This window comes from Procambarus clarkii, chromosome 86 (genome assembly GCF_040958095.1).
Source record: "Procambarus clarkii isolate CNS0578487 chromosome 86, FALCON_Pclarkii_2.0, whole genome shotgun sequence".
Taxonomy (NCBI): domain Eukaryota; kingdom Metazoa; phylum Arthropoda; class Malacostraca; order Decapoda; family Cambaridae; genus Procambarus; species Procambarus clarkii.
The window spans coordinates 10,428,295-10,454,924 of NC_091235.1; the positions used below are offsets into that span (position 1 = coordinate 10,428,295).

The following is a 26,630-nucleotide window of genomic DNA, read 5'->3' on the forward strand; positions in this document are numbered from 1 at the left end:
GGACCTTCGTCAGCGGTCTGGGACCTTCGTCAGCGGTCTGGGACCCTTCGTCAGCGGTCTGGGACCTTCGTCAGCGGTCTGGGACCTTCGTCAGCGGTCTGGGACCCTCGTCAGCGGTCTGGGACCTTCGTCAGCGGTTTGGGACCTTCGTCAGCGGTCTGGGACCTTCGTCAGCGGTCTGGGACTGAAATATTCAGTTCACATATCTTCAAATTAGTGGTTTAACATTCCACTGATTAGTTCACTATCGTACTTTATTTCCATACTATTTTACATATTCACATTGAAAACATATACATAGCCATATATCTTGATATATTCACAGTGAAAAGTATTGTCAAGTGACACGAAGGTTTTAATGACTTAAACAAATGGTTCTGTTAGCTAGTCATTAGCACGGAATTGATGATATTTGTAATACTGCCCTGCAGGTGTGTTGCAGGTGTGTGTGCGTGTGTGTGTGTGTGTGTGTGTGAGTGTGTGTGTGTGTGTGTGTGTGTGTGTGTGTGTGTGTGTGTGTGTGAGAGAGAGAGAGAGAGAGAGAGAGAGAGAGAGAGAGAGAGAGAGAGAGAGAGAGAGAGAGAGAGAGAGAGAGAGAGAGAGAGAGAGAGAGAGAGAGTCAACAGATAAAATCAAATTAAAGAATAAGGAAAAACGTTCACATTGTTTCCTGGTTCCTCCAATAATCCTCTAACTACAAGACAGGGATTGACGACTGTCAAATCATCTCAGCCAACTCTGAAGAGAGGACCACCTCCAAAAAGAAATTTGCGTCCCGTCAACCACATACGCTTGAGCGGACGTTGAAATTTAATATAAGTCCTCACTCCTATCTTTGGTATTGGAATTGCAGATCTTGCTCCCTCCATGCTACCCCTCCCTCCAACCCGGGGGGACTGAAAGAGTCCACCAATACTTGAATATATGAATAATTCAGATGCTCCTTACCATAGTGGAAGGGCCTGAAATGCTTCAGTCCTTAGCATGGAGCGCTATCACCCCCCATGGTGACAGATATCCAGTGTTCACACTCTTATGCGGGATAACTGGTGTTCAAAACTCACTTCGACAATAAAAAATATAAAGTTTCGGTCCATCCATTATCATCACAAGACTTTATAATGTCCGGGATGGACCGAAACGTCGTCGTTTCTTCTTTTTCTAATGTGTGGTTTGGTCATTATCTTGGAATGAGTTATTGTGACTCGTCTTCTACACGTGTTCACTCTCCCATGGTGACAACTGTCCGATGTTCACACTCCCGTGAAGCTGATCACTTGAGTATTACATTAATTTCGTACGTAGGTATTCAATTGCTTTAGCTGCTAGTTACTTAGAAGTAATCGCTGCATCTCCTAGTCCCGCCTTCAGATACATCTTAGTTCAATGCAATGATATTTTATCATCGTATTTACACTTAAAATTACTTACTGGATTAGCAGTGAAGAAATGATTTCTGACACGTTTAAGACACTTATTTCTCTAATATATATCTGAGCTACCTCGTACCTTAGCTTTAAACAAAATGTCTTCATTTGCTTCGTAAATTTCATTCAGTCATATATATATTATCATGTTATCTTTATTCCTCCTTTCCTGTTGTGTGGTGAGGTGCATTTTCCTTGGCTTTCCTAGTAGCTCAAGCTCCTCAGGTCGGGAACCAGTCTTGTTGCAAATCGATTTTTTTCAGTTTTGAATTGTGTTTTCTTTAGGTGGGGACTTCATGCTGGTTTACATACTGAGGAGAGGGTTTCACATGAGTTTGGATTTAGAACCCAGAAAGCTCATTTGTCTAAATCATTTCTTTCCCTGTGATGTTTCCCTGTGTTGATACTCCCATAGTGATGTTTCCCTGTGTTGATACTCCCATAGTGATGTTTTCCTGTGTTGATACTCCCATAGTGATGTTTCCCTGTGTTGATACTCCCATAGTGATGTTTTCCTGTGTTGATACTCCCATAGTGATGTTTCCCTGTGTTGATACTCCCATAGTGATGTTTCTCTGTGTTGATACTCCCAAAGTGATGTTTCCTCCATGTTGATACTCTCAAGTTGTCAAACCTGTAGTGATTTTCGTCGAAGCTGACACGTTGTCGTCGTTCTCTCTCTCTCTCTCACTCTCTCACTCTCTCTCTCACTCTCTCTCTTTCTCCATTGTTCTCGCTCCATTTCCCGCAGCAAGTGGATGTCATTAGAGCGTCACTCATTACTGAACAGTGTCACGCCCGACTCCCAATTACACCAAATTCAGTAATGCCTTGCTGTCTCAATACCAGCACCAGGAGGGGCATGAAGATCTCATTCTTTTGCGAGACTCAATTTTATGTTTTTAGATTGGTGTGTGTGTGTGTGTGTGTGTGTGTGTGTGTGTGTGTGTGTGTGTGTGTGTGTGTGTGTGTGTGTGTGTGTGTGTGTGTGTGTGTACTTACCTAATTTACCTAATTGTGTTTGCGGGGGTTGAGCTCTGGCTGTTTGGTCCCGCCTCTCAACTGTCAATCAACTAATGTACAGGTTCCTGATCCTACTGGGTTCTATCATATCTACACTGTGTATGTGTGTGTGTGTGTGTGTGTGTGTGTGTGTGTGTGTGTGTGTGTGTGTGTGTGTGTGTGTGTGTGCGCGCGCGCGAGCGTGCATGTGTGTGCATGTCCGTGTGTGTGTGCCTGTGTAAATTCTCACCTAAATATTACAGCAAGATTGAACGCTACTCACGACCCCAGTTGCTAATCATATCTAGTTTCTAAGTATTATATCGCATCTATTGCTCAAGAAAACAATAGCTCAGGAGTAAGGTTGGTGATTTATTGACCAAACTACAAGGGTCACCTAACAGACGTCGGATCACAGGATTGTTTCAAGCGCAGGCTAGACAGGTGAATGAGTTTGGGTGGAAGTAGAAAGTTGATTTGCATGACCCAATAGGCTTCAGTCTCCAACATTTTCCATTTTTTCTACCGAGCCTCGGACGCAGGTCGTATTTCTTGGCTTACAACTCTTCCACGCGTCATTTTAATATTTAATTTTGTTTTTTCAAGCGTGGTGTAATCCATCAAACGCCTCCTTCTCTTCGCCTGTTTCTCCTCATCCTCTGTTCATCATGTTTCTCCTCATGCTGCCCTTATCTCCTCATTACCTTTCCTTTCCTCATTCTGCTTTTATCTCCTCATTCCCTTTCCTTTCCTCATTCTGCCTTTATCTTTTCATTTCCTTTCCTCATTCTGCCTTTATCTTTTCATTTCCTTTCCTCATCCTGCCTTTATCTCCTCATTCCCTTTCCTTTCCTCATCCTGTCCTTATCTTCTCATCTCTTTCCTTTCCTCATTCTGCCTTTATCTTTTCATTTCCTTTCCTCATCCTGCCTTTATCTCCTCATTCCCTTTCCCTTCCTCATTCTCTCCTTTCTCATCATCTTCTCACCCACTCTTCAGAGATTAACCCTCTCATTGCTCGTGTGAGTCCCGTGGGAACCTTTGGAGTTTTTCTGGTTTGGCTTCAAGCTTCTTTAGTGGTTCGTATGTTCCTGAATAGGCTTTGTGTGCGCAGTGTAAATCAGCCCAAGGGTCTCCTTCTTCTTCTCCAGGTCGCCAGAACTATTCCTACGTTCGTCAGTTTCTGGTATGTTGTATGAGTATGTTTCACTCCTGTTCATGAGTGCCTCCCAACTCGTTCTCTTTTGATGTTTTTTAGTTAGTGGTCTCTCACCAATTTTGTATTGTAAATGAGGTTTCTAGCTCTTGACTTAATTATCATGACCTTGCATTTGTCTGAATTAAAGTTTATTGGCCATGTCTTCAACCTTCCCTGAACCGCATCCGGGTTCTTTTGCGCCGCTTTAGTCTTTATTTTTCTGTTTCTGTACATTAGTTTTTGTTTCGTCAATAATGAAATGAATCCACTTCTTTAAGCCTGTAATTTATTCCTCTTGTGACCCTCGATTCTGAAGTCTCTCCAGCCCAGACATCCGTTGTTTACTGTCTAACAGATGCTTATTAATTCATGCCAAAAATGTAAGTCTGATTTAGACTGGTGTACATCTGTTTAGTCCAGCCATTATTCAAATGATTTGCATAAATTAATTCTGATTTTGGTAATTACAATTACTACATGCTATGGCTCACTTATGTAATTTATTGTACTGTATACTTTTCATATAATAATACCAAATTATAAATGAACAACCATTTATGAATAAAGATTTCGATTTGATTTGATTTAAACCCAATCCAGGTTACTGCCACCTGATTCTTAAATTTGTATGGAATGCTCCTCTGTTGAAAGGAATCAATACCGTTTAAAAATCCAGGAAGGATAACTCTACCAATCTTTCGTTATCTTGATATATAACCATTACCTTGTCTTAACCTCCAGAAGGATAGCCTTTGTGTAATTCTGGGGCTCTGGCTTGTCCCCTCTCATGAATATTGGCAAAATATTGGCTATCTTCCATTCTCCCGCCAGGTGTGCTTTAATTTAGAGCAGAGCAGAGTGTAGTGTAGTGTAATAGAGCAGTGCAGTATATCTGTGCCACGAGCTGATCCGGCTCTTGATCGGCCTGCTTTAGTGAAATAATAGTGTGTATATTCAGGATCTTATACTGTTTCACATGTTATATATCCGAATTACACCTGGTCCTACAAATACACCAGGTACCCTGAATACACCAGGTACCCTGAATACACCAGGTACCCTGAATACACCAGGTACCCTGAATACACCAGATACCGTGAATACAGGTACCCTTTTGACCATGTCGTAGCTCAGTCGATTAAGGCAGCGTCTGGGATGCTCTCAGACGCAGATTCGAATCCTCGTCACGGCCCTTGTGGATTTGTTCAATACACCAGGTCCCCTGAATACATTGTTGAGCGCTTGACACATTTTTGAAGACGTGACACATGTGTACTAAAGAAGCTTGATGATTCACTCACTATGTGATATGGCTTATTCTGTAGTAGCAGTTGTTCCTTTGCTCTCAGAGTTGCTATTTACTCTTGTGTTTCTCTGCTTCTCGTCCCACAACCTCACGCCCTGTCTTCAATCTTTTGTACCAGTGATGTTTCTTCTGTATCCTGAAATTCCTGACTCTTTATTATGTTCCATTGTTCTTTGCGCGTCGAGGAGCTTCCTGTGGAAGTGTGGAATGTTCTTTGTTCGTAAGAATCAGAATTGATCTTCCTATAACTTTCCAGCATTTTCTTGTGAAAATAGTATATAATTTCCTGCATTTTTTTTTTAATTACAGTTAATTTATCCCCCAAAAATGTTCTTATTTTTCCTTATTTCTCTCTCAAGGCTGTTCGCCTTAGACTCCCATTCTCACTTTTCTTCACGGCTTTAATCTAGTCATGAGTACATGGTTCTACTGATGTATGGATCCATCTGATGTTAGTTTGTGATAACGTCTTCCTCAGCAATCTTGAGAAACTTTGCCTTGAGTTGAAGACAGATTATGAGAAGATGAGATGGCAAGAACTGTTTCTTACAGAGGAGAATGAGTAATTACAAGACAGTGAAGAAAAAAAGCAAGTGATAACAGGACCATAAGATAGAAGAAGATTCAGGCTAAGGAGAGGGATAGTAACTGTACAGGTGCTGCGAGTGATAACCTCTTAACTGCTGTACAAGTGCTGTAGTGATGAGAGCATCGAAGAGCACTGGCAACAGATGTAAGGTAAGGTTCTCCAGCCTCCCGCTACAATCTCAGCCATATCAGGATATATTGCACTTTTAAAGTACTTCTATGCCATTGTTTCCAACATTATGACAGTCTCTTTAATGCTGCTAAATGCTAATTGCATCTTCAAGAGTCTCGTTCTCTCACTCCCTCCCACTCCCGTCTCTCTCTCTCTTTGTCTTGTCTCGTATAAAAAAATTAAAGCAAGTAGTAAACCTGTAGACATTATTATAGTTATAAAATTACAAAGATAACTTAAGATACTAAACGGAGGAAGCGGGATTTGGATATTTAAAATAACTCACAACGTCATATCCATCCCTGTAAGGAAAATTTTAAAGGCGCGAAACAAGCCATCATGGATAGGGAGTGTTGACCAGACCACACACCAGAAGGTGAAGGGACGACGACGTTTCGGTCCGTCTTGGACCATTCTCAAATCGATTGTCGACTTGAGAATGGTCCAGGACGGACCAAAATGTCGTTGTCCCTTCACCTTCTAGTGTGTGGTCTGGTCAACATTCTTCAGCCACGTTATTGTGACTCATCGCCTGCATATGGATAGGGACCAATAGCCGACACAAGAGTAGGCAAGAGACAGCTTTAATGGCGCTCAACACAGCCCTCAGCCCCGTCTCTAAAGCCAATACACCTTGCAACTCAGGGGATGGGATTTAGTGCCATTAGTCTTATGTTCGTAGCTTAACCCTCTTAACTCTTGCACCAATGGTGTTGCAAACCTCTGTTCTCTTCCAATTTTTGGCTTTATGCTTCACAAAGTGCGGATTCCATGCCGGTGATGCGTAGCCCAGTATTGGCCCGACAAATGTTGTGTAGATTGCCTTGAAGGACTCCTGATTTAGGTTTATAAACGATGTTCTTACATTTGCCAGCATCTCATATCCTGCTGATGTTATCCTGTTTACGTGTGTGTGTTTGGTGTTAGTGTTGGAATTATATTCTCCCAAAGGAAGAAAGAGGAGGAGAGATGTCGGATTATAGCAGTAAAAGTTAAATCTAAACTATTACACAAAAACAGCACTTGAATATATCATATTAGATATGTTAAGTTAGCTATGAGGAGGAGTAGGAGGAGAGGAGAATGAGTAGGAAGAAGAGGAGGAATGAGGAAGAGAAGTTTGAGAAAGGAGCAAGAAGAAAAGGAGGAGAAAGATGATGATGAGGAGAAGAAGGAAGAAGGAAGAGGAGGAGAAGAAGAAACAGACAAAAAGGACAGAAAATAGGATAATAGAGTAGAATGAGGAAGAGAAGCAGGAGGAAAGACCGTCATTTCCCTCACCCTCATGAACACCATTTATTTAAATGTAGCACAGAATGAGGCGACAAAACTGCCGCGACAATTTACGAGATAAAAGACTAGAGAGAATGAAAGCCGGATGCAGCGAGGAGGGAATAAAAGATGGGCACAGAGAGAAGAGACAATAAAAAGAGAGGATGAAAGAGGCAAGAGAACCAGCATTCTTAAGACTGCTTAGACGAGGTGGACAAAGCAGCAAGTACAGAAACAACGACACTCAGCCAGGAACAAAGACAGCCTATCAATCACAGGGGACAAAGACAGCCTATCAATCACAGGGACAAAGACAGCCTAACAATCACAGAGGACAAAAACAGCCTATCAATCACAGGAACAAAGACAGCCTATCAATCACAGAGGACAAAAACAGCCTATCAATCACAGGAACAAAGACAGCCCAACAAACACACTCAGTGATGAAGAGTATATACAAGAATGAATGAGAGCTGGACGTAGCGACAAGTAACGAAACAAAGAATCAAGCAATTGACCATGACATATCAGCATCAATTATCCATGACATATCAGCATCAACGCCACGTGACATATCCGCGTCAATGGAGGCAGCGTATACGGCTGAATTTTTGGGGAGAGACTGGGAGGAGGGTGGGGAAGTTATGGGGGAGAGTTATGGGGGAATGAGTTAGGACAAGAGGCAGGGAGGATGTGGGTAGGCAGGGAAAAAAATTCTTAACCGTGGACACAAGATCTTGATCAAATCGAGTGAAAGATGACCACTTTGCGGCAGCTGTTTGGAGCACCTAATAACCCAGCGCGAATTTGGACGATATCGGGAGGATATCTTACCTGCAGGAGCTAGGCGTCCCAGTTCCTACGATATCTACAGCGTAGATATCTACGATAACCCCTACATGGCTCGTAGCTCAGCTCACTCTCTGAAGCTTTCCCAAAGTCACGAAATTGTTGTACTAAATTGCCCAAACCTAACCTAACCGAGGATCCATGGATAGAAAACGGGACATCACGTCAATTTCGAGAGACGCTACGAATTTTAGAACATCAGTTTTTGGTCTTTGCGGATTTATAACTCAAAATGAGATGTACTATTCAGAAAAACGGGTTTTCGTTTAATGCATTCTGCAGGAGTTGCATACTCTAATGCCCACGAAATCACCAGGGGCCAGATTCACGAAGCAGTTACGCAAGTACTTACGAACGTGTACATCTTTCCTCAATCTTTGACGGTTTTGGTTACATTTATTAAACAGTTTACAAGCATGAAAACTTGCCAAGCAACTGTTGTTATTGTTATAAACAGCCTCCTGGTGCTTCGGAGCTCAGTAACTGTTGAATAATTGTAAACAAAGCCGCCAAAGATTGAGAAAAGATGTGCAGGTTCGTATGTGCTTGTGTAACTGCTTCGTGAATCTGGCCCCAGGTTCGTAAGTGCTTGCGTAACTGCTTCGTGAACCTGGCTCCAGGCTTCTCGCTATCTTCTGCAGGAGCGTCGTTCGAGTGTTCCATAAAAGGTACTCAACAGTTCCCCTTCCCTAGCCCTCTCTTCCACTGAATAAAGATATCATAATCAATGAGCATGCAATATGAAGCTTCAATTTAGCATTCGTCGGTCTATTACCCAGAAGAAAAATTTCCATATTCATAATCCTTTTTTTTTTTTTTGTTAAATTTTAATTGCAATTTATTTTTAAATCAAAGCTACTTTTGCGTTTATGCGAAAGTTTTCCAGTACAGATAGGTCGGAGCTGTGTGATAAAATTGTATCTAGTGTATATAGTGGCTTTAGGCATTGTATGTACTAGCTCTATCTATAAATCCATCAACTATTGTATCTTACCTTGTATGTACCTTACCTGAATAAAAATTTATTTATTTATTTATTTATTTATTTATTTATTTATTTATTTATTTATTTATTTCTGTAAGTTACTGATGGTGGTTCACTAGGAACTTCAGTCCTTGCCGTTGCACGCCTCAACTCCTGCAATATATGTACGCCTCACAGCTTGCAACAGTGTGAGGCGTACCCCTTCTACCCCTTTGAGAGTATTGTAGGGCGTTCAAACACCTTGAATGCCTGTTACAGTTGCAAGCCCAAAACACCTTCCATTCCTGCCATAGTTGCAACTCCAAATACCTTCCATACCTGCCACAGTTGCAAGCCCAAGCAACATCAACGCTTGTCACAGTTGCAATCTCAACGGCTTACCAGTTAGAGGAAAATTTAGTCCTCATGATATTCCTCTCACTGATGTTTTGGGGTGATAAAACCTGACTGTGCATCCTCCAGGTGTAATTGTAAGCGTCACCACGTTATTGTGAGTGGGGTTGGGCCATGTGTGAATGGGTTGGGCCATGTGTGAGTAGACTGGGTCATGTATATATGTGTGTGTGTGTGTAGGTTGGGTTATCTCTTATTAGCAGCGTTATTGTGACAATCTCTGCTATAATTGTATCACTGGTATAGCTTTCAATTCCTCTTGAACTGTCCTGCGGCGTGGTGCCTGCCCCCTCTCACACTAACCGGGTTAGGGTGAGCGGTTATTACCACAAAAACCACTGGCGGAGGCGATGAGGGCGGTGCAGACCACACACCATTGTTACGGATGCAAGACCTGGTCCCTTCCTCACTCAGGATTACCATAACAAGCGAATAAATGGCTCTTCCTTGCAACACTTGCAATCCTAAAACTTGGTGTGTGTGTGTGTGTGTGTGTGTGTGTGTGTGTGTGTGTGTGTGTGTGTGTGTGTGTGTGTGTGTGTGTGTACTCACCTATTTGTGCTTGCGGGGGTTGAGCTTTGGCTCTTTGGTCCCGCCTCTCAACTGTCAATCAACTAATGTACAGGTTCCTGAGCCTATTGGACTCCGCATCAATGTTTGTGTGTGAGTGTGTGTGTGTGTGTGTGTGTGTGTGTGTGTGTGTGTGTGTGTGTGTGTGTGTGTGTGTGTGTGTGTGTGTGTGTGTGTGTGTGTGTGTTTTAACAGTTCTTACCTAACAAGGTTTCAGGGGGAGTTTGGCTTCAGCTCCAGGACACCGCCATTCACACTGACACTCGACTAATGTAATGACTCGACCATTTCACCAATACTGTTACACAGTACTAAGACACCGTACTGCATAATGCTCATCAAATCACATGAACGTGTACACAGAAGGACGGTGAAGTTAATTCTAAACAGCAGCAACCTTCCTTACTAAAAGCTATCCAAAACGATGTATTTATACTCTAGAAAGGCTAAGAACACGGGCTAGGCAACTATGAAGAAACATCTTTTAAGGGTTTTGATAGATGTTAATCTTCTTCTTTGAGGAGCTGTTCACTTGAGACAGTTAAGCAAGTCCCAGCTGTGTCTGGGTACAAGTGACAGGATGAACAACCCAGCGGGTTTTCTTCCTATTGGGGAGTGTTGTACATGCTCAAGATAACCTCAAGATGCTGGTATGGCGGTATGTCCACTCACAAGATGAGTGGCGCTGCCCAATAAACTCGCCCCTCGGGGCAAAATTTAAAATTTAATAACCATATAACACAAACGAGGACAGTATGGGAACTGGGATAAGGGAAGAGTGCACTAAATTGAAGTATAAAAATTGATGAAAGGGTATAGGAGTACATATAATGAAAGGGTATAGGAGTATGTAATGAAAGGGCCTTCCTTATTAGGTTCTGTTATATATTTAGCATGCCATATATGTTGAAAAATACTGGTCTGTTGAGTGGTTCTTTAGTCATTGAGTATGTTGATATTGCGTGCCCTCTTCCAGCTGTCTGGTACTTCCCTTTCTCCAGTGATGTGATGGAGATCACTTGGAGTGTGTGACTTACATAGGATTTCACCAGATTATTTTTTTGAAATAAACTCTGGGTTCCTGACAGGTTCTGCAGTCTTTGTTTCAAGTCCTGCAGTGGGTCTCATTCTTCCTCCTGTGCGTGCACTTCCCTGTGCGTTCGTGTGTAAATACGCACGCGCGTGTGAGAGAGAGATAAAGAGAGCAGTGAAATTAGGATGCTGTTCCTAAAATCAGAAAAGAGACATTTCTCCAAGAGCCAAAAGTGATAATACAGACAAGAGAGGCCGTCATCCAGGGCTGCAAACGACACTTTATTTCAACAAAACAATACAAAAAAACGCCCTTGCATCATAACCCCACTGGGGGATGGGACTTACAATGAGTAAAGATTATCCTCCTGTTTTGTGGATTAAGGGATTTCCAACTAAAATCCTCGATAAGAGCTTATGAAGCTCGAGTGGGTTTTTTCCATTATGAAGACGAATGAGCTGACATAGATGAGCTGATTGTTCCTGTTTTGTTTTTAATACTCATGGAACCTGATTAATTTTATATTTTATAATAAGACTGATCTCGTGACTGAACTCATTGGGGAGGCCTAATATCTTATAGGATACCTATCCTCCCTAGGTCTTCCCAGCTAGAAGAGAGCCTTGACTTGGTATGCCAAAGTATCTGAATTTACCTGAGGGCTACTAACACTAGTGGCCTCGAGGAGGACAGGTAGCCGGCGGCTGGTTACGATCCCTCAACGTTATGGCAGTTTTGTTTATCTTAAACAAGTTATTAGCTCCGAAGGACGAGACTGTTTATGACCATAATAACACTAAAGCTTATAGGTTCGTAAACTGTTTAATAAATGTAAACAAAGCCGCCATGATTTAGGAATGATATACAGGTTTCGTAAGGGAGTTGCGTAAGTGCTTGATGAATCCAGTTTTTTTTCTCACTGTTATGAAGATGGAATCCACTGCCACTCTAATTGGTGGTTATTAAACAATCAACACTGATTCTCTATATTCAAATTTGCTGCAGTTTGATTGGAAATTTATCAACTTCAAAATTTAACGGTTTTAACGGTTTGGCTTCCGTCTCTTAGCGTTCATAAACTAATTATTAAGAATAGGGTATTAAACCTGAGCAAATTCCCCCCCCCCATCCTACGTCAATATTTACTCTCCTATACCAAAAGAGGAAGTTTTACAATAGATTATATTCAACAAGGCGCTAATTACTGAGGTCAAAAGGTGTCACAGCAATGAAATGTATAAAAAAATTGAAATAAGTCAAAATGTTGCTTCATATTAGTAATTTGGGAGCTCAAATGAAAAAAAAACCCGTCCTGGAATATATTGGTCCAACGGTGGCTGTTGGAGACGGGAGAGTGGGGTGTGCGGGCCCGCCTGCGGAGGCCCGGTCACTCGTAGCCTCTGTATGGACTCCATTCTGGGGGAATGAGGAAATGGAAATAGTTTCGACGTATTGTGAACAACAGGATATGAATAGTGGTGGGCGGAACGCACTCATGCACGCGCGCGCGCACACACACACACACACACACACACACACACACACACACACACACACACACACACACACACACACACACACACAATGTGGGTCTCGTAGCCTGGTGGATAGCGCGCAGTACTCGTAATTCTGTGGCGCGGGTTCGATTCCCGCACGAGACAGAAACAAATGGGCAAAGTTTCTTTCACCCTGAATGCCCCTGTTACCTAGCAGTAAATAGGTACCTGGGAGTTAGTCAGCTGTCACGGGCTGCTTCCTGGGGTGTGTGTGTGTGGTGTGGAAAAAAAAGTAGTAAACAGTTGATTGACAGTTGAGAGACGGGCCGAAAGAGCAAAAAAAAAAAAAAAAAAACTCAACCCCCGCAAACACAACTAGGTGAATACACACACACACACACAGTCCAGCCCCAGCATGGAGTCCATATCTAGTCAAGGATAAGACTAAACTGGAAAAGGTTCAAAGGTTTGCCACCAGACTAGTACCCGAGCTGAGAGGTATGAGCTACGAGGAGAGACTACGGGAATTAAACCTCACTTCGCTGGAAGACAGAAGAGTTAGGGGGGACATGATCACCACATTCAAGATTCTGAAGGGAATTGATAGGGTAGATAAAGACAGTCTATTTAACACAAGGGGAACACGTACAAGGGGACACAGGTGGAAACTAAGTGCCCAAATGAGCCACAGAGATATTAGAAAGAACTTTTTTAGTGTCAGAGTGGTGGACAAATGGAATGCATTAGGAAGTGATGTGGTGGAGGCTGACTCCATACACAGTTTCAAGTGTAGATATGATAGAGCCCGATAGGCTCAGGAATCTGTACACCTGTTGATTGACGGTTGAGAGGCGGGACCAAGGAGCCAGAGCTCAACCCCCGCAAACACAACTAGGTGAGTACAACTAGGTGAGTACACACAAAAATAGGACCGGAGTCATTGCTGTAAACAAACGATGGCTAAAAAAGCGGGATCCAAGAGTCAATGCTCGATCCTGCAGACACAAATAGGTGAGTACACACACACACACATCCTACAACATTCCGGGTTCGATCCCCGGCGGAGGCGCAACTGGGTAAGTACACACAGCGCACGGGAGTGGAGCTCTGACGAGCGCTGCTCGTTAGGACCCTCGTTTGGGGGGCCTGACGGCTGAGTGGACAGCACTCGGAATTCATAGTCTTGAGGGTCCGGATTCGATCCCCGGCGGAGACGCAAACAAATGGGCAGTTTCACCCTGATGCCCTTGTTCACCTAGCAGTAAATAGGTACCTGGAAGCTAGACAGCTGATACAGGCTGCTTCCTGGGTGTGTGTGTGTGTGTGTGAGTCTTCACCTAGTTGTGCTTGCGGGGGTTGAGCTCTGCTCTTTCGGCCTGCCCTTCAACTGTCAATCAATCAATTGTTACTAACTACTAACTATTTTTGTTCTCACACACACACACACACCGAGGAAACAGCCCGTAACAGCTAACTCCCAAGTACCTATTTACTGCTAGGTAACAAAGTGAAAAGAAATTGCCCATTTGCCTTTGCCGGCGCCGGGAATCGAACCCAGGCCACAGGATTACGAGTCACGCGCGCTGTCCACTCAGCTACCAGACCCCCCTCTGTGTGTGTGTGTGTGTGTATACCAATGGGTTAGTTAAACTGTATAAAACAATATATCTAACCATATAGCCTGTGGTGCATAACACTTATAATCTCGACTAATCAACATTGAACGAAGACAAATAAAAACGGAAGGGACAAGGCTCTGTGGCCCATGAGGATCACAGAGCCTGTCCCTAGACCAAGTGGATGGAACACTCCAATCTGCCTCCTAACCAAGAGAGGCGCTTCACAAGCATCAATTACCATCTCGCAATTTTTCCCACCACGAAAATATAGTTACAAGGGAGAGGGGGAAGGAGAGTCCAAAAAAATGAGAGAACAAGTAAATCCTCAAAAAATATTGTTATAAAATATTTTTTTGTTCTATTTCATAGTGTTATTTAAATATGGAATATATATAGTCTAGTTAATATTCTCATGAAAAAATATTAATTTTGGAGAATAGCTTATTTGCTGAGCATCCAGTTTGGCAAACATTGGTAGAAGAACGAAGAGCCTCTGTTAAACTAACCAATAGCCTCCGTCAACCTAACCTCTGTCAAACAAACCTAACACCACTGTCAAACAAACCTACCACCACTGTCAACATAACACCTCTACCACCACCACTGTCAAACAAACCTACCACCACTGTCAACATAACACCTCTACCACCACCATTGTCAAACAAACCTACCACCACTGTCAACATAACACCTCTACCACCACCACTGTCAAACAAACCTACCACCACTGTCAACATAACACCTCTACCACCACCACTGTCAAACAAACCTACCTCCACTGTCAACATAACACCTCTACCACCACCACTGTCAAACTAACCTACCACCACTGTCAAACTAACCTACCACCAGTGTCAAACTAACCTACCACCACTGTCAACATAACACCTCTATCACCACCACTGTCAAAATAACCTACCACCACTGTCAACATAACACCTCTACCACCACAACTGTCAAACTAACCTACCACCACTGTCAACATAACACCTCTATCACCACCACTGCAAACTAACCTACCACCACTGTCAACATAACACCTCTATCACCACCACTGCAAACTTACCAACACCTTCATATAAAAATCAAAGCACAAGAGCCAGCTTGGCCGGATAATATCGAGTGTAGTAATGGTCAAATTACTACAATGTGATTCCTTCCCGAGTTTCGGACAAGGAACTCGGCAGTCATACTATAGAACTGATCCTATGAAGTATGATCAATTCTCTACAGAGACTTGTCTGAGTATATTAAATAGCTGGAAAAAAGTTGAATCCAAATGGTCGGACCTAATTGTTGTCTCTGGCCTTTAACTTTCTCCGCCTTTGTCTAATTGAGACATCACACGATTGATATCTTGGGTTTGCATATTAATATGCTATATTAATATGTAAACTGTGATCAATGAATTATTGATGGCTAGAATGTGAATAAATTTAAATATACTACTGTCTGCCAATTTGGATTCACTTTCCCACTGCCTCCAAAGATGCTAAGATGTGCTTTAGGGAAACACATCCAACACACACACACCATAGTGAAGTACAAAATAGAGGCAAAAATAATAACAGCTTTACAAAGACTAATATAAATATATTGTAGAACGGCAGCTTCGCTTTTGGGGGGTTTAGCTAGCAGCTCAACATTATTATAACTTGGAGGTGTTGGTTACAGAGTAAGGAGATTAAGATGATATTGCATGCAGCTGAGCCACCCACAACAGGCAGACGAGCCACCTACCACAGGCAGGCGAGCCACCCTCCACAGGCACGCAAGCCACCCACCACAGGCACGCAAGCCACCCACCACAGGCACGCAAGCCACCCACCACAGGCACGCAAGCCACCCACCACAGGCACGCAAGCCATCCACCACAGGCACGCAAGCCACCCACTACAGGCACGCAAGCCACCCACCACAGGCACGCAAGCCACCCACCACAGGCACGCAAGCCACCCACCACAGGCACGCAAGCCACCCACCACAGGCAGGCAAGCCACCCACCACAGGCACGCAAGCCACCTACCACAGGCAGGCAAGCCACCCACAACAGGCAGATGAAACACCCATCACTCTCACTCGGCAAAGTTTGCCAGGTAATACTTCAACCAGCTTACCTTCACCTGTTTGTAATTAGTAAAAGGCTCATGCAGAAGATGACTAAGATTATGTGGTTGAATTACTGAATACAGGGAGTGGGGGAGGGGGAGATGGGGAAGAGGAGGGAGTGAGGGGAAGAAGGGGGAGAGGAGGGGAAAAGTTGGGGAAGGAAGGGAGGGAGGGAGAGGGGTAAGTGAGAATAGATGGGAGAAAGGAAGGTAAAAGCATGGAGGGAGAAGGGGAAAAGTACGAAAAATAATGAAAAGGATGGCAAGGGAAAAAGATTGAAAGGGAGAAAAAAAAAAGATTGGAAAGGATGAAGAAGAATGAGAGAACTAAGGAAGGGAGGAGGAGAACAGATGGGGGAGAATGAACAGGGGGAAAAAGGAAAAAAGACGAAATCAATTTAAACGAAATAAACAGAAACTAAAAGTAAAAAGAGCAGAGCAAGAGGAAGTGGAGCAAGGACACGAGAAAAGAGAGAAAGTGAAATAAAAAAAGAGAATGAAAGAAGACAGGGGGGGGGAGAGAGAACGGCGAAGGGAAATAGGAAGAATGGGTAAAAATGGGGAATAAGAAATGAAAGAAAATGTTGTTTACGGTTTGTGTCTATACAACATCCCACGTGATGGGAGTACCACCCATCTTTATCTAAAGTATCTCCTACTAAAGTATCTTTATCTAAAGTATCTCCTACTAAAGTATCTTTATCTAAAGTATCTCCTACTAAAGTATCTTTATCTAACGCATTTTACATAAAATATCTATCTCAACATTGTTGTTCCCGTTAATATTTACATTGATGAATGCATAAGAGAACCATTAGTCCCACGAGAACTCACGACAAGTTACAGCCCCGCTCCTGTGCCAGGTAAGTCCACTACGGGCTCACCATATCCCGTGCTACTTGGAATTTATTGTTCCCAGTAGCTGAATCTTAAACACCAACCACGAGAACTGCTCTCTGGTATTCACCATCACCCAGAGTGTCAACAGACTGAGCCTGGGTGCTACGCTGAGGCGTTAAGTGCGAAAAAAGTGGCAGTAAGCATGCCAAGAAAACGGGAATAAAGACAAGAGGGCAATCAATAATTTAGATAAAGACATCAATAAAGTTTATAGCCTTCGTGCTTAACAAGTCCTCGCGGGAGCTTCTGGTTTGGGAGCTTAATGGGACCAGGATCTCTAGAAAAATCGCTGGGGAGTTAAATTTAATGTTTTTAAATTTTGCCCCGAGGGGCGAGTTTATTGGGCAGAGGCACTCACCCTGTGAGTTGTCACACCGCCATAGCAGCATGTACAACACTCCCCAATAGGAAGAAAACCCGCTGGGGTAGTGTTTTGGTGAGGAGAGAAGCGTCCAGGAGGGTGGGAACAAGTGTCGGAATAAGTTTCCTCTGTCAGAGAGAGAGAACTGTCTGATGCATCAGGCAGTTCATCGACTGTAGCATTACTATGGAGCTGATCACCACCATCCGTTATCCTCCCTCTTACACACACACACCACCTGGTAATAGGGGCCTGGCAGCCTGGTGGATAGCGCGCAGGACTCGTAATTCTGTGGCGCGGGTTCGATTCCCGCACCAGGCAGAAACAAATGGGCAAAGTTTCTTTTCCTCCCTGAATGCCCCTGTTACCTAGCAGTAAATAGGTACCTGGGAGTTAGTCAGCTGTCACGGGCTGCTTTCTGGTGTGTGTATGTGTGTATGTGTGTGTGTGTGTGTGTGTACTCACCTAGTTGTGTTTGCGGGGGTTGAGCTCTGGCTCTTTGGTCCCGCCTCTCAACCGTCAATCAACAGGTGTACAGATTCCTGAGCCTATCGGGCTCTGTCATATCTACACTTGAAACTGTGTATGGAGTGTGTGTGTGTGTGTGTGTGTGTGTTTGTATTTGTGTGTGTGTGTGTGTGTGTGTGTGTGTGTGTGTGTGTGTGTGTGTGTGTGTGTGTGTGTGTGTGTGTGTGTGTGTGTGTGGAGAAAAAAAATAGTAGTGGTAGTAGTAGTTAGAAACAGTTAATTGACAGTTGAGAGGCGGGCCGAAAGAGCAAAGCTCAACCCCCGCAAACACAACTAGGTGAGTACACACACACACACACTTCATGACCTGGAAACAGGCTTCGTCAGTTGTCCAAAAACTTATTAAAATATTAAAGCTTGCACGAGATACCACCAGCATATATATATAGGAGTCTAGTTTGGAATTGACCGATAATAAAATGTTAATATTTCGATGTTTGAAATTCTAAAATGAAGCTATAATTATCTTGCTCCTTCCTATTTCCTTGAAAAGGAAAAGTGTGCCATAGAGAAGATCACTACGAAGGTGAGAGAAAATGAAAGTAAGGAGAGATGTAGCAAAAACGAATAATTGTGAAGAGAGAGAGGGGGAGAGGGAGGGAGGGAGAGAGAGAGAGAGAGAGAGAGAGAGAGAGAGAGAGAGAGAGAGAGAGAGAGAGAGAGAGAGAGAGAGAGAGAGAGAGAGAGAGAGAGAGAGGGGGGTAGTTAGAAAGGAAGGGAACTATCAGGAGAGAGCACCAAGCCATAACGACTATATAGCATTTGGAAGGGATCAGGATAAGAATTTGTTGATGGGACGGGGGAAGCAATGGTGCCCAATCACTTATGGTCGGTCGGGGTTTGAACGCTGACCTTCATGAAGCGAGACCGTCGCTCTACCGTCCAGCCTAAGTGGCTGAGGAGGTGGGATAGGAGCGAGGGTTAGCAGAAAAGGAAGAGCTGAGGGTAGATGATGAGAATGAAGGGTTAGGGAATGGAGAGATGAGGGAAAAGGGTAGAAGAGTGATGAGAGAATGAGATAGTGAAGAGCACAGCTTGGGTAAGGTAGGAAGGGATGGTTGGCAGGGAGGGAGGGAGGGGAGAGAATAAAGGGAGGGATGAAAGCCTCGGGTATCAGCCCCGCTCCTTTGCCAGGTAAGTCCACTAGGGGCTCACCATAGCCCGTGCTACTTGCCCCGCTCCTGTGCCAGGTATGTTACGGGCTCACCATAGCCCGTGCTACTTGCCCCGCTCCTGTGCCAGGTAAGTCCACTACGGGCTCACCACAGCCCGTGCTACTTGCCCCGCTCCTGTGCCAGGTAAGTCCACTACGGGCTCACCACAGCCCGTGCTACTTGGAACTTGTTCCGAGTAGCTGAATTTATAACAACAACAACCTCGGGTATTACCATACCTTCCCTGCCCAAAGCTTGACGGAGGCGTTGAAAAGACCATAACGCTGTCTTCAGGGAACAATTAGACGACACCTATTTGTCAAGATTACCTGCTCTCCCTCTCACTTAGTGTGGGTGTCTGTGCGCGTGTTTGACCGAGATATCATCACAAGGTATCGAGATATCATCTTTCACGAATCAAATTGCTTTCAATTTTTAACCTTTTTGCTCTTTAGCTGTTCTCCTCCACTCTGTCCTTCTAAGCTATTCCATTCGTTAACAAGTATGGAACGTATTAAGAGTTCCAGAGACCATGGAACATATTTCCAATACCATGGAAACACAAAATTTCTTCCTGTCGTCTTAGTTCCTCGTCTGCATCTCCAGTTTCCGTTCATGTTCCTTGTTGCAGTATTTATAATTTATTTAAATCGTCTTTTTCTCCCACTTCGTCAATTCCCCCTCGTGATTATGTCTTCCGTGTTCCAGCTCCTCCAGGGCCTCGAGGTTAAGGACTCGGATTCACGAAGCAGTTACGCAAGCACTTCCGAACGTGTACATCTTTCCTCAATCTTTGACAGCTTTGGTCTTTTATTAAACAGTTTACAAGCATGAAAACTTGCCAATCAACTATTGTTATTGTTATAAACAGCCTCGTGGTTCTTCGGAGTTCATTAGCTATTTAATAATTGTAAACAAAGCCCCCAAATATTGAGAAAAGATGTGGAAGTTCGTAAGTGCTTGCGTAACTGCTTCGTGAATCTGGCCCCGGGTCTGTGAGTGTGTATGTGTAGTTCGATTCTCTCAGCTCCGAGACCAAACATGTAGACTTATATGCTTCATTTATTTATTTATATATACAAGGGTTCTTACATTCTTAGACAATTCATCAAGTGACGTTGCCAAGCCGGGGTGGCATACACAAAGGATGGTCTGACATACGTGGTAAACCGTATACTGAAAGCTTCTATGTCTTAGTTCCTTAAGACCATCCAGAGATTGGCCAATTTTTGCATAAGTGGAAGATATTATTCTGCTTATGTTCCCATATGGATTACTGGACTGAAGATTGGATTACTCTTGTAGCCAGACTGAGTCTTTTGAGCATTAACAAAACAGTAAAATTGTGGACTTTTGTTACCTCTCTCTCTCTCTCTCTCTCTCTCTCTCTCTCTCTCTCTCTCTCTGTTTCTCTCTTGTTTCTCTCTCTCTCTCTCTGTTTCTCTCTCTCTCTCTCTCTCTCTCTCTCTCTCTCTCTCTCTCTCTCTCTCTCTCTCTCTCCCTCTCTCTCTCTCTCTCTCTCTCTCTCTCTCTCTCTCTCTCTCTCCACTTTGACATTTATCTCACTACTACATTCTGTTTTTTCCACTCTCCCGATCACACCAAAATGTTTTTCCTGTTTGTGTGTTAGTTTCCCATGGGGGACAGTGCCAAGGGCTTTCTGACAGTCTAGTAATATGATGTCTATCAACCATTCCTCTTACGTTTTTAATAAGAATGATTTTCCCTCCCTGAAACAATGCTGTTCATATTTTTGTTAAATATGTTGTTTTCAAGTGTTTATTTTTGTCTGTTTATTTTTTGTAAATGCTTTGCAAAGGTAGGACTGCCACACACACTGATATTATTTCGTAGTTTATTGTCTTCTGTCGAATTGTTTGAAGATCAGCATTTACATTTGCCAATTTCAAGCTGTCTGGCAGTTTTCCTGTCTGCAATAAGATGTTAATAGGTGTAAATGGCTTAAATGGCATCATTGCAACGAGTGTGTGTATGTGTGTGTGTGTGTGTGTGTGTGTGTGTGTGTGTGTGTGTGTGTGTGTGTGTGTGTGTGTGTGTGTGTGTGTGTGTGTTGTTTGTATATATTTGTATACACGTACACATTTCACCCTCTCCTCCCTTTCACCCTTCACCCTGTCTATTCCATTTTTGCTCGACATCTCCCTCAGCCTTCTCAATTACTCAATATCCCCCACGTCCACTCTCTGACCTCCAACTCCACACACTTTCTCACACTTTCCTTTAGCTGCGTGCTCACTCACTCCACACACACACACACACACACACACACACACACACACACACACACACACACACACACACACACACACACACACACACACACACACTTTCAGAATTTGGCTGTGGTGAGACCAAAGCAGAGGAGATATAAAGCAAGGGAAGGAGATATATACAGCAAGGGAAGAAAATACAGAGCCAGGGAAGGAGATATACAGCAAGGGAAGAAAATACAGAGCCAGGGAAGGAGATATACAGCAAGGGTAGGAAATACACAGCAAGAGAAGGAGATACAGAGCAAGGGAAGGAGATACAGAGCAAGAGAAGGAGATACAGAGCAAGGGAAGGAGATACAGAGCAAGGGAAGGAGATACAGAGCAAGAGAAGGAGATACAGAGCAAGGGAAGGAGATACAGAGCAAGGGAAGGAGATACAGAGCAAGGGAAGGAGATATATAGCAAGGGAAGGAGATACAAAGCAAGGGAAGGAGATATAGAGCAAGGGAAGGGGATACAGAGCAAGGGAAGGAGATATACAGCAAGGGAAGAAAATACAGAGCCAGGGAAGGAGATATACAGCAAGGGTAGGAAATACACAGCAAGAGAAGGAGATACAGAGCAAGGGAAGGAGATACAGAGCAAGGGAAGGAGATATATAGCAAGGGAAGGAGATACAAAGCAAGAGAAGGGGATACAGAGCAAGGGAAGGAGATACAGAGCAAGGGAAGGAGATATAGAGCAAGGGAAGGAGATACAGAGCAAGGGAAGGAGATACAGAGCAAGGGAAGGAGATACAGAGCAAGGGAAGGAGATACAGAGCAAGGGAAGGAGATATACAGCAAGGCAAAGAAATACAGAGCAAGGGAAGGAGATACAGAGCAAGGGAAGGAGATATAGAGCAAGGGAAGGAGATACAGAGCAAGGGAAGGAGATACAGAACAAGGGAAGGAGATACAGAGCAAGGGAAGGAGATATACAGCAAGGCAAAGAGATCCAGAGCAAGGGAAGGAGATACAGAGCAAGGGAAGGAGATATATACAGCAAGGGAAGAAAATACAGAGCCAGGGAAGGAGATACAGAGCAAGGGAAGGAGATATACAGCAAGAGAAGGAGATATAGAGGAAGGAAAGGAGATATACAGCAAGGGAAGGAGATATACAGCAAGGGAAGGAGATACAGAGCAAGGGAAGGAGAATGAAGCAGGAGAAGAGATATAGAGTAGAGGAGATACGAGACACTTCCTGCTGATCCAGTTATATGAAGCGCCAAGTAAAATGTGTCTGTTGAAATTGGTTAGCCGAAGAAGGAATTGGAAAGGGAGACGAAGAAGTGAAAATGAGGAAAGAGGACGTGAAAGAGAAGAGCACAGTAGGATAAGGATAAAGATGTGAAGAGAGAGACAGAGGAGGTGAAGGAGAGGAAGATAAAGAGAAACGGTGAAAGAACAAAGAGAAAGATAATTAGAGAAACAATGGAATGAAGAGGGGAGACAGGACAAAGAAAAAGAGAGATAAAGAGAGGAGTAGGGAAAAAAACAGATGAGAATGGAAGAGGAGAGAGAGACAGACAGACAGACAGAATGTAGTAGAATGAAAAAGGCTGAAGGGTAGGTGAAAGAGAGTGAAGAGGAATTGAGAAAAAAAGATGAATGTAGCAGATAATGAGGAACAAATAAAACAGAGCAGTTAAGAGAGAAAAGAATAGAAATACGAAAAGAGAGAAAAGAGATGACCATCATCATGTAACAAAGAGGAAAATAAATAGAATAAAAGATAAAAGAACAAAATCGAAAAACAGGAAAGTACGAATGACAGAGACAAAGCAACAAGGGAAGGAGGCAGCGAACGAAACAAGAGAAGAGAAGAGAAGAGACTAGACAAAGAAGAGAGGGTAAGACGACCAAGGAAACAAAAGACACGGAACACCGAAAATGTGACTACAAGAATGGACCAAAAACTGTAAAGAAGGGAGATGACAAAATCGTAGAAATGCATTAATGAAAAACGAAAAACGACAGGTTAAAAATGCTGCAAATGCTATCTGCCAGGAATCATTGGCAGAGGAAGGAGACGAGAGAGAGAGAGAGAGAGAGAGAGAAAGAGAGAGAGAGAGAGAGAGAGAGAGAGAGAGAGAGAGAGAGAGAGAGAGAGAGAGAGAGAGAGAGAGAGAGAGAGAAAGAGAGAGAGAGAGAGAGAGAGAGAGAGAGAGAGAGAGAGAGAGAGAGAGAGAGAGAGAGAGAGAGAGAGAGAGAGAGAGAGAGAGAGAGAGAGAGAGGGAGAGAGAGAGAGAGAGAGAGAGAGAGAGAGAGAGAGAGAGAGAGAGAGGAAGAGGTCTCACGTGGGGTTGAAAGCCCTCTAGCACCACTCTGCCTACCTAACACCACTCTGCCTACCTAACACCACTCTGCCTACCTAACACCACTCTGCCTACCTAACACCACTCTGCCTACCAGCCTGGGCGTCTCCCCAACCAGGTGGAGGCACCATCACGGAAAACCCCGCTGCTCTTATTGCAAACATTCCCCGGATGTTGCAATAGATTGTCTCCTTAGATACCTTGAGACTCAAAGATGCTGGTAGACTCTAAGATGACTTAAGATGACCTTTTGATAACTGAATTATAATCCTAATTTAAGCTAATTATCATTCAATACTGTATTAAATTAATTCGTTATTTTGCGAAATTAATTGATGAGGAATATATGAGTTGGCTTTGTTAATTAATACTGGTAATTGATTTTTTTGGATGACTGGTTGTTTGAGAGGGTTAAGCGGGTGATTTAGGGCTAATTGCTTAATAAATTGTCCTGGCATTGTGCTGGTCATTGGCTTAGGGTATTTATTTCCCACTAGTCCGCGTTGGCATGAGTGCCACGAGGCGTCACACTCGTTTGGTAATGGATTCATCGCGGTGCATTCAACTGTTTGTGTTGGCATGAGGTAGAGGGACCTGCGCGGTGAGGGATGGGTAGATGTGTTCATAAGGGGGATTGTAAAAGTAGGGGGGAAGGGGTATTGTAAGCGTGCGGGAGAGGGGGGATTGTAAATGTCTGTGTGATTGTACATACATGAAAGTGTATGCACAATGCATTGACAGGTGTGATCATGCAAATATTACAGTCTATATGCAAGAATATGCAATATATATTGACATTTCGTATGCAGTATATATTTGTAACAGTATTTACCTAACTGTATTTGTGATAGTGTATGTGGCAATGTGTATGAGAATATGTGTGACAGGGTGTGTATGAATGTGTATGTTTAACAGTATTCAACAGTATATGAATGTGTTCTTCCATGTATGAAAATACTTTTATGTGGATCATTTATTCTTTGCTGCTTCGAAATATGGAGGAAAGTTCAAACTCCATAACAAATATTTCAAAGGAAGACATATTAGTGTGATTCGTGTATGTCACCGGAAATATGAAATGGTCAAATTATTCCTTTTTGGGAAATAAATTAAAAGAATCAATTAACATTGTGATCCAAAAGTGTTTTTAATTCAGTATAAGTGAAGTGTTTGGTGTTAAAGGCTTACACATCGAATATGATTTGTTTAAATGATGTTTTTTGTTCAGTTTTTGTTTTAGACTAAGTTGAAAAACCACACACACACACACACACACACACACAAACAGACACACACATTCAAATGTAGATATGATAGTGCCCAGAAGGTTCAGGAATCTGTACACCAGTTGAGAGGCGGGACCAAAGAGTCAGAGCTCAATCTCCGCAAGCACAACAAGGTAAGTGCTTGCGGAGACACAAACACAAACACACACAAACACACACACACTACCAGCGAACAAAATCTGTAAACACACAAACACATTCCAGCAAATACCAATACAATATTTATATTTCGGTAATGCTTGTATGAGTACATAAAGACTCGATCCCCTCTGACCCAGGTGTCGTGGATCAGACGGAAGGACCTCCACGTGCTGACCACTGGCGACTTCACCTACACCACAGCCAACAAGTTCCGCGCCCTCCACCTCCCGGGCTCTCCCTACTGGACGCTGCAGGTCGACAATCCCACCGTCAGCGACTCCGGCATCTACGAATGTCAGATCTCCACTCAACCCAAGATCTTTCGCAGATTTACACTTAACGTGGTCGGTAAGTTGCTCTCTCGCTCTCCCTCTCTTTCTCTCTCTCTCTCCAGTGAGGAAACAAGAAAGAACTCCCAGCCTTCCTCTTTGTTTTATCAGTTGGAGGGCTCGACCCTCAGCCAGTGAGAAAACATCAAGCAATATCCCACTGTCCTCTCTCTATCAATAGGATTACTCTAGTTTAATCCCATTCCATTTGAAGGGCTTCAGTCTTCGGGGATTTTTGCCTCGCCCGGAGGAGCTGCCCACGGATGCTACTTGTAAATTGTATTTCATTTTGAAAAATGTGACCTCTCCTGTTAGCGTGAAGTGCCTTGGGTTGTTCCAGATGGGGTGCTTGTTCCGTGTCAGGTACTCCCCTAGTTGTGCTTGCGGGGGTTGAGCTTCAGCTCTTTGGTCCCGCCTCTCAACTGTCAATCAACTGGTGTGCAAGTTCCTGAGCCTATTAGATCCAGTCTATCATATCAGTATTCGAAACTGTGTATGGAGTCTGCCTCCAGCACATCACTGCCTAATGCAGTCCATCTGTTAACTAGAATGACAATGAACAAATTTTGTCTAATGTCTCTGTGGTTCATTTGAATGGTAAGTTTCCACCTGTGTCCCCTTGTTCGTGTTCCACCCATGCTAAATAATATGTTTTTGCCCATCCTGTGATTTTTCGTGTCAAGTATGATTGTTCCGTTCCTTATGCGATTGTTCCGTGCTATGTGTGACTGCTGAGTATCATGTCTGATTGTTCCGTATCATTGGACACCAAAGGTGCTACGCCATTCATGCAAGGATTACCCTTAATCTTAGAGAAGCTGGCATGACCCAACAAAGTGCCTTGTATTGTATTGTTTAAATTTATCTTCTCGCGAGAAGTGAGAAAAGTGTTGTAATTGATTGTGTGAGGAGAGGGAGTTATCTCCATGCGCTGTGACCTTCCCTACATGAAGTATGACCTTTCTTCCATGTACTATGACCCTTTTATGTGCTGTAAGCTTCCCTTGATATGATGTGAGCTTCCCACACACAAAATAAACACAAACCTGTCAGCTGCTTCATTATCTACACGTTCTTACCCATACACGCAATATACATATACTTGCTTAACAGTGTACATTACTTAACAACCTTACTTGCTTAGCAATGCCACCCTTACCTGCTAAATAAGTCCACCTTTACCTGCTTAACACCACCCTTACCAAGTCTGCCTCAATGCCAAATTTCGATGTTATAAATTATCTGCTTCATCTTTCATAATTCCTACCTCACCAGTCATGATGCCAGCCTCACCTGTCATGGTGCCAGCCTCACCTGTCAT

General features: G+C 43.4%; 1 protein-coding gene across 2 annotated transcripts in view; it reads left to right on the forward strand.

Annotated features, from left to right (window-relative positions):
- The window catches only part of LOC123768730 (zwei Ig domain protein zig-8), a 319,496-nt gene that overhangs the window by 279,110 nt on the left and 13,756 nt on the right, over positions 1 to 26,630 (forward strand). For both annotated transcript variants that reach the window (XM_069317114.1, XM_045759446.2), the window contains one exon: positions 25,118 to 25,328. In XM_069317114.1, coding sequence (XP_069173215.1) covers positions 25,118 to 25,328 — 211 coding nt within the window. The remainder of the gene's footprint in view (positions 1 to 25,117; positions 25,329 to 26,630) is intronic.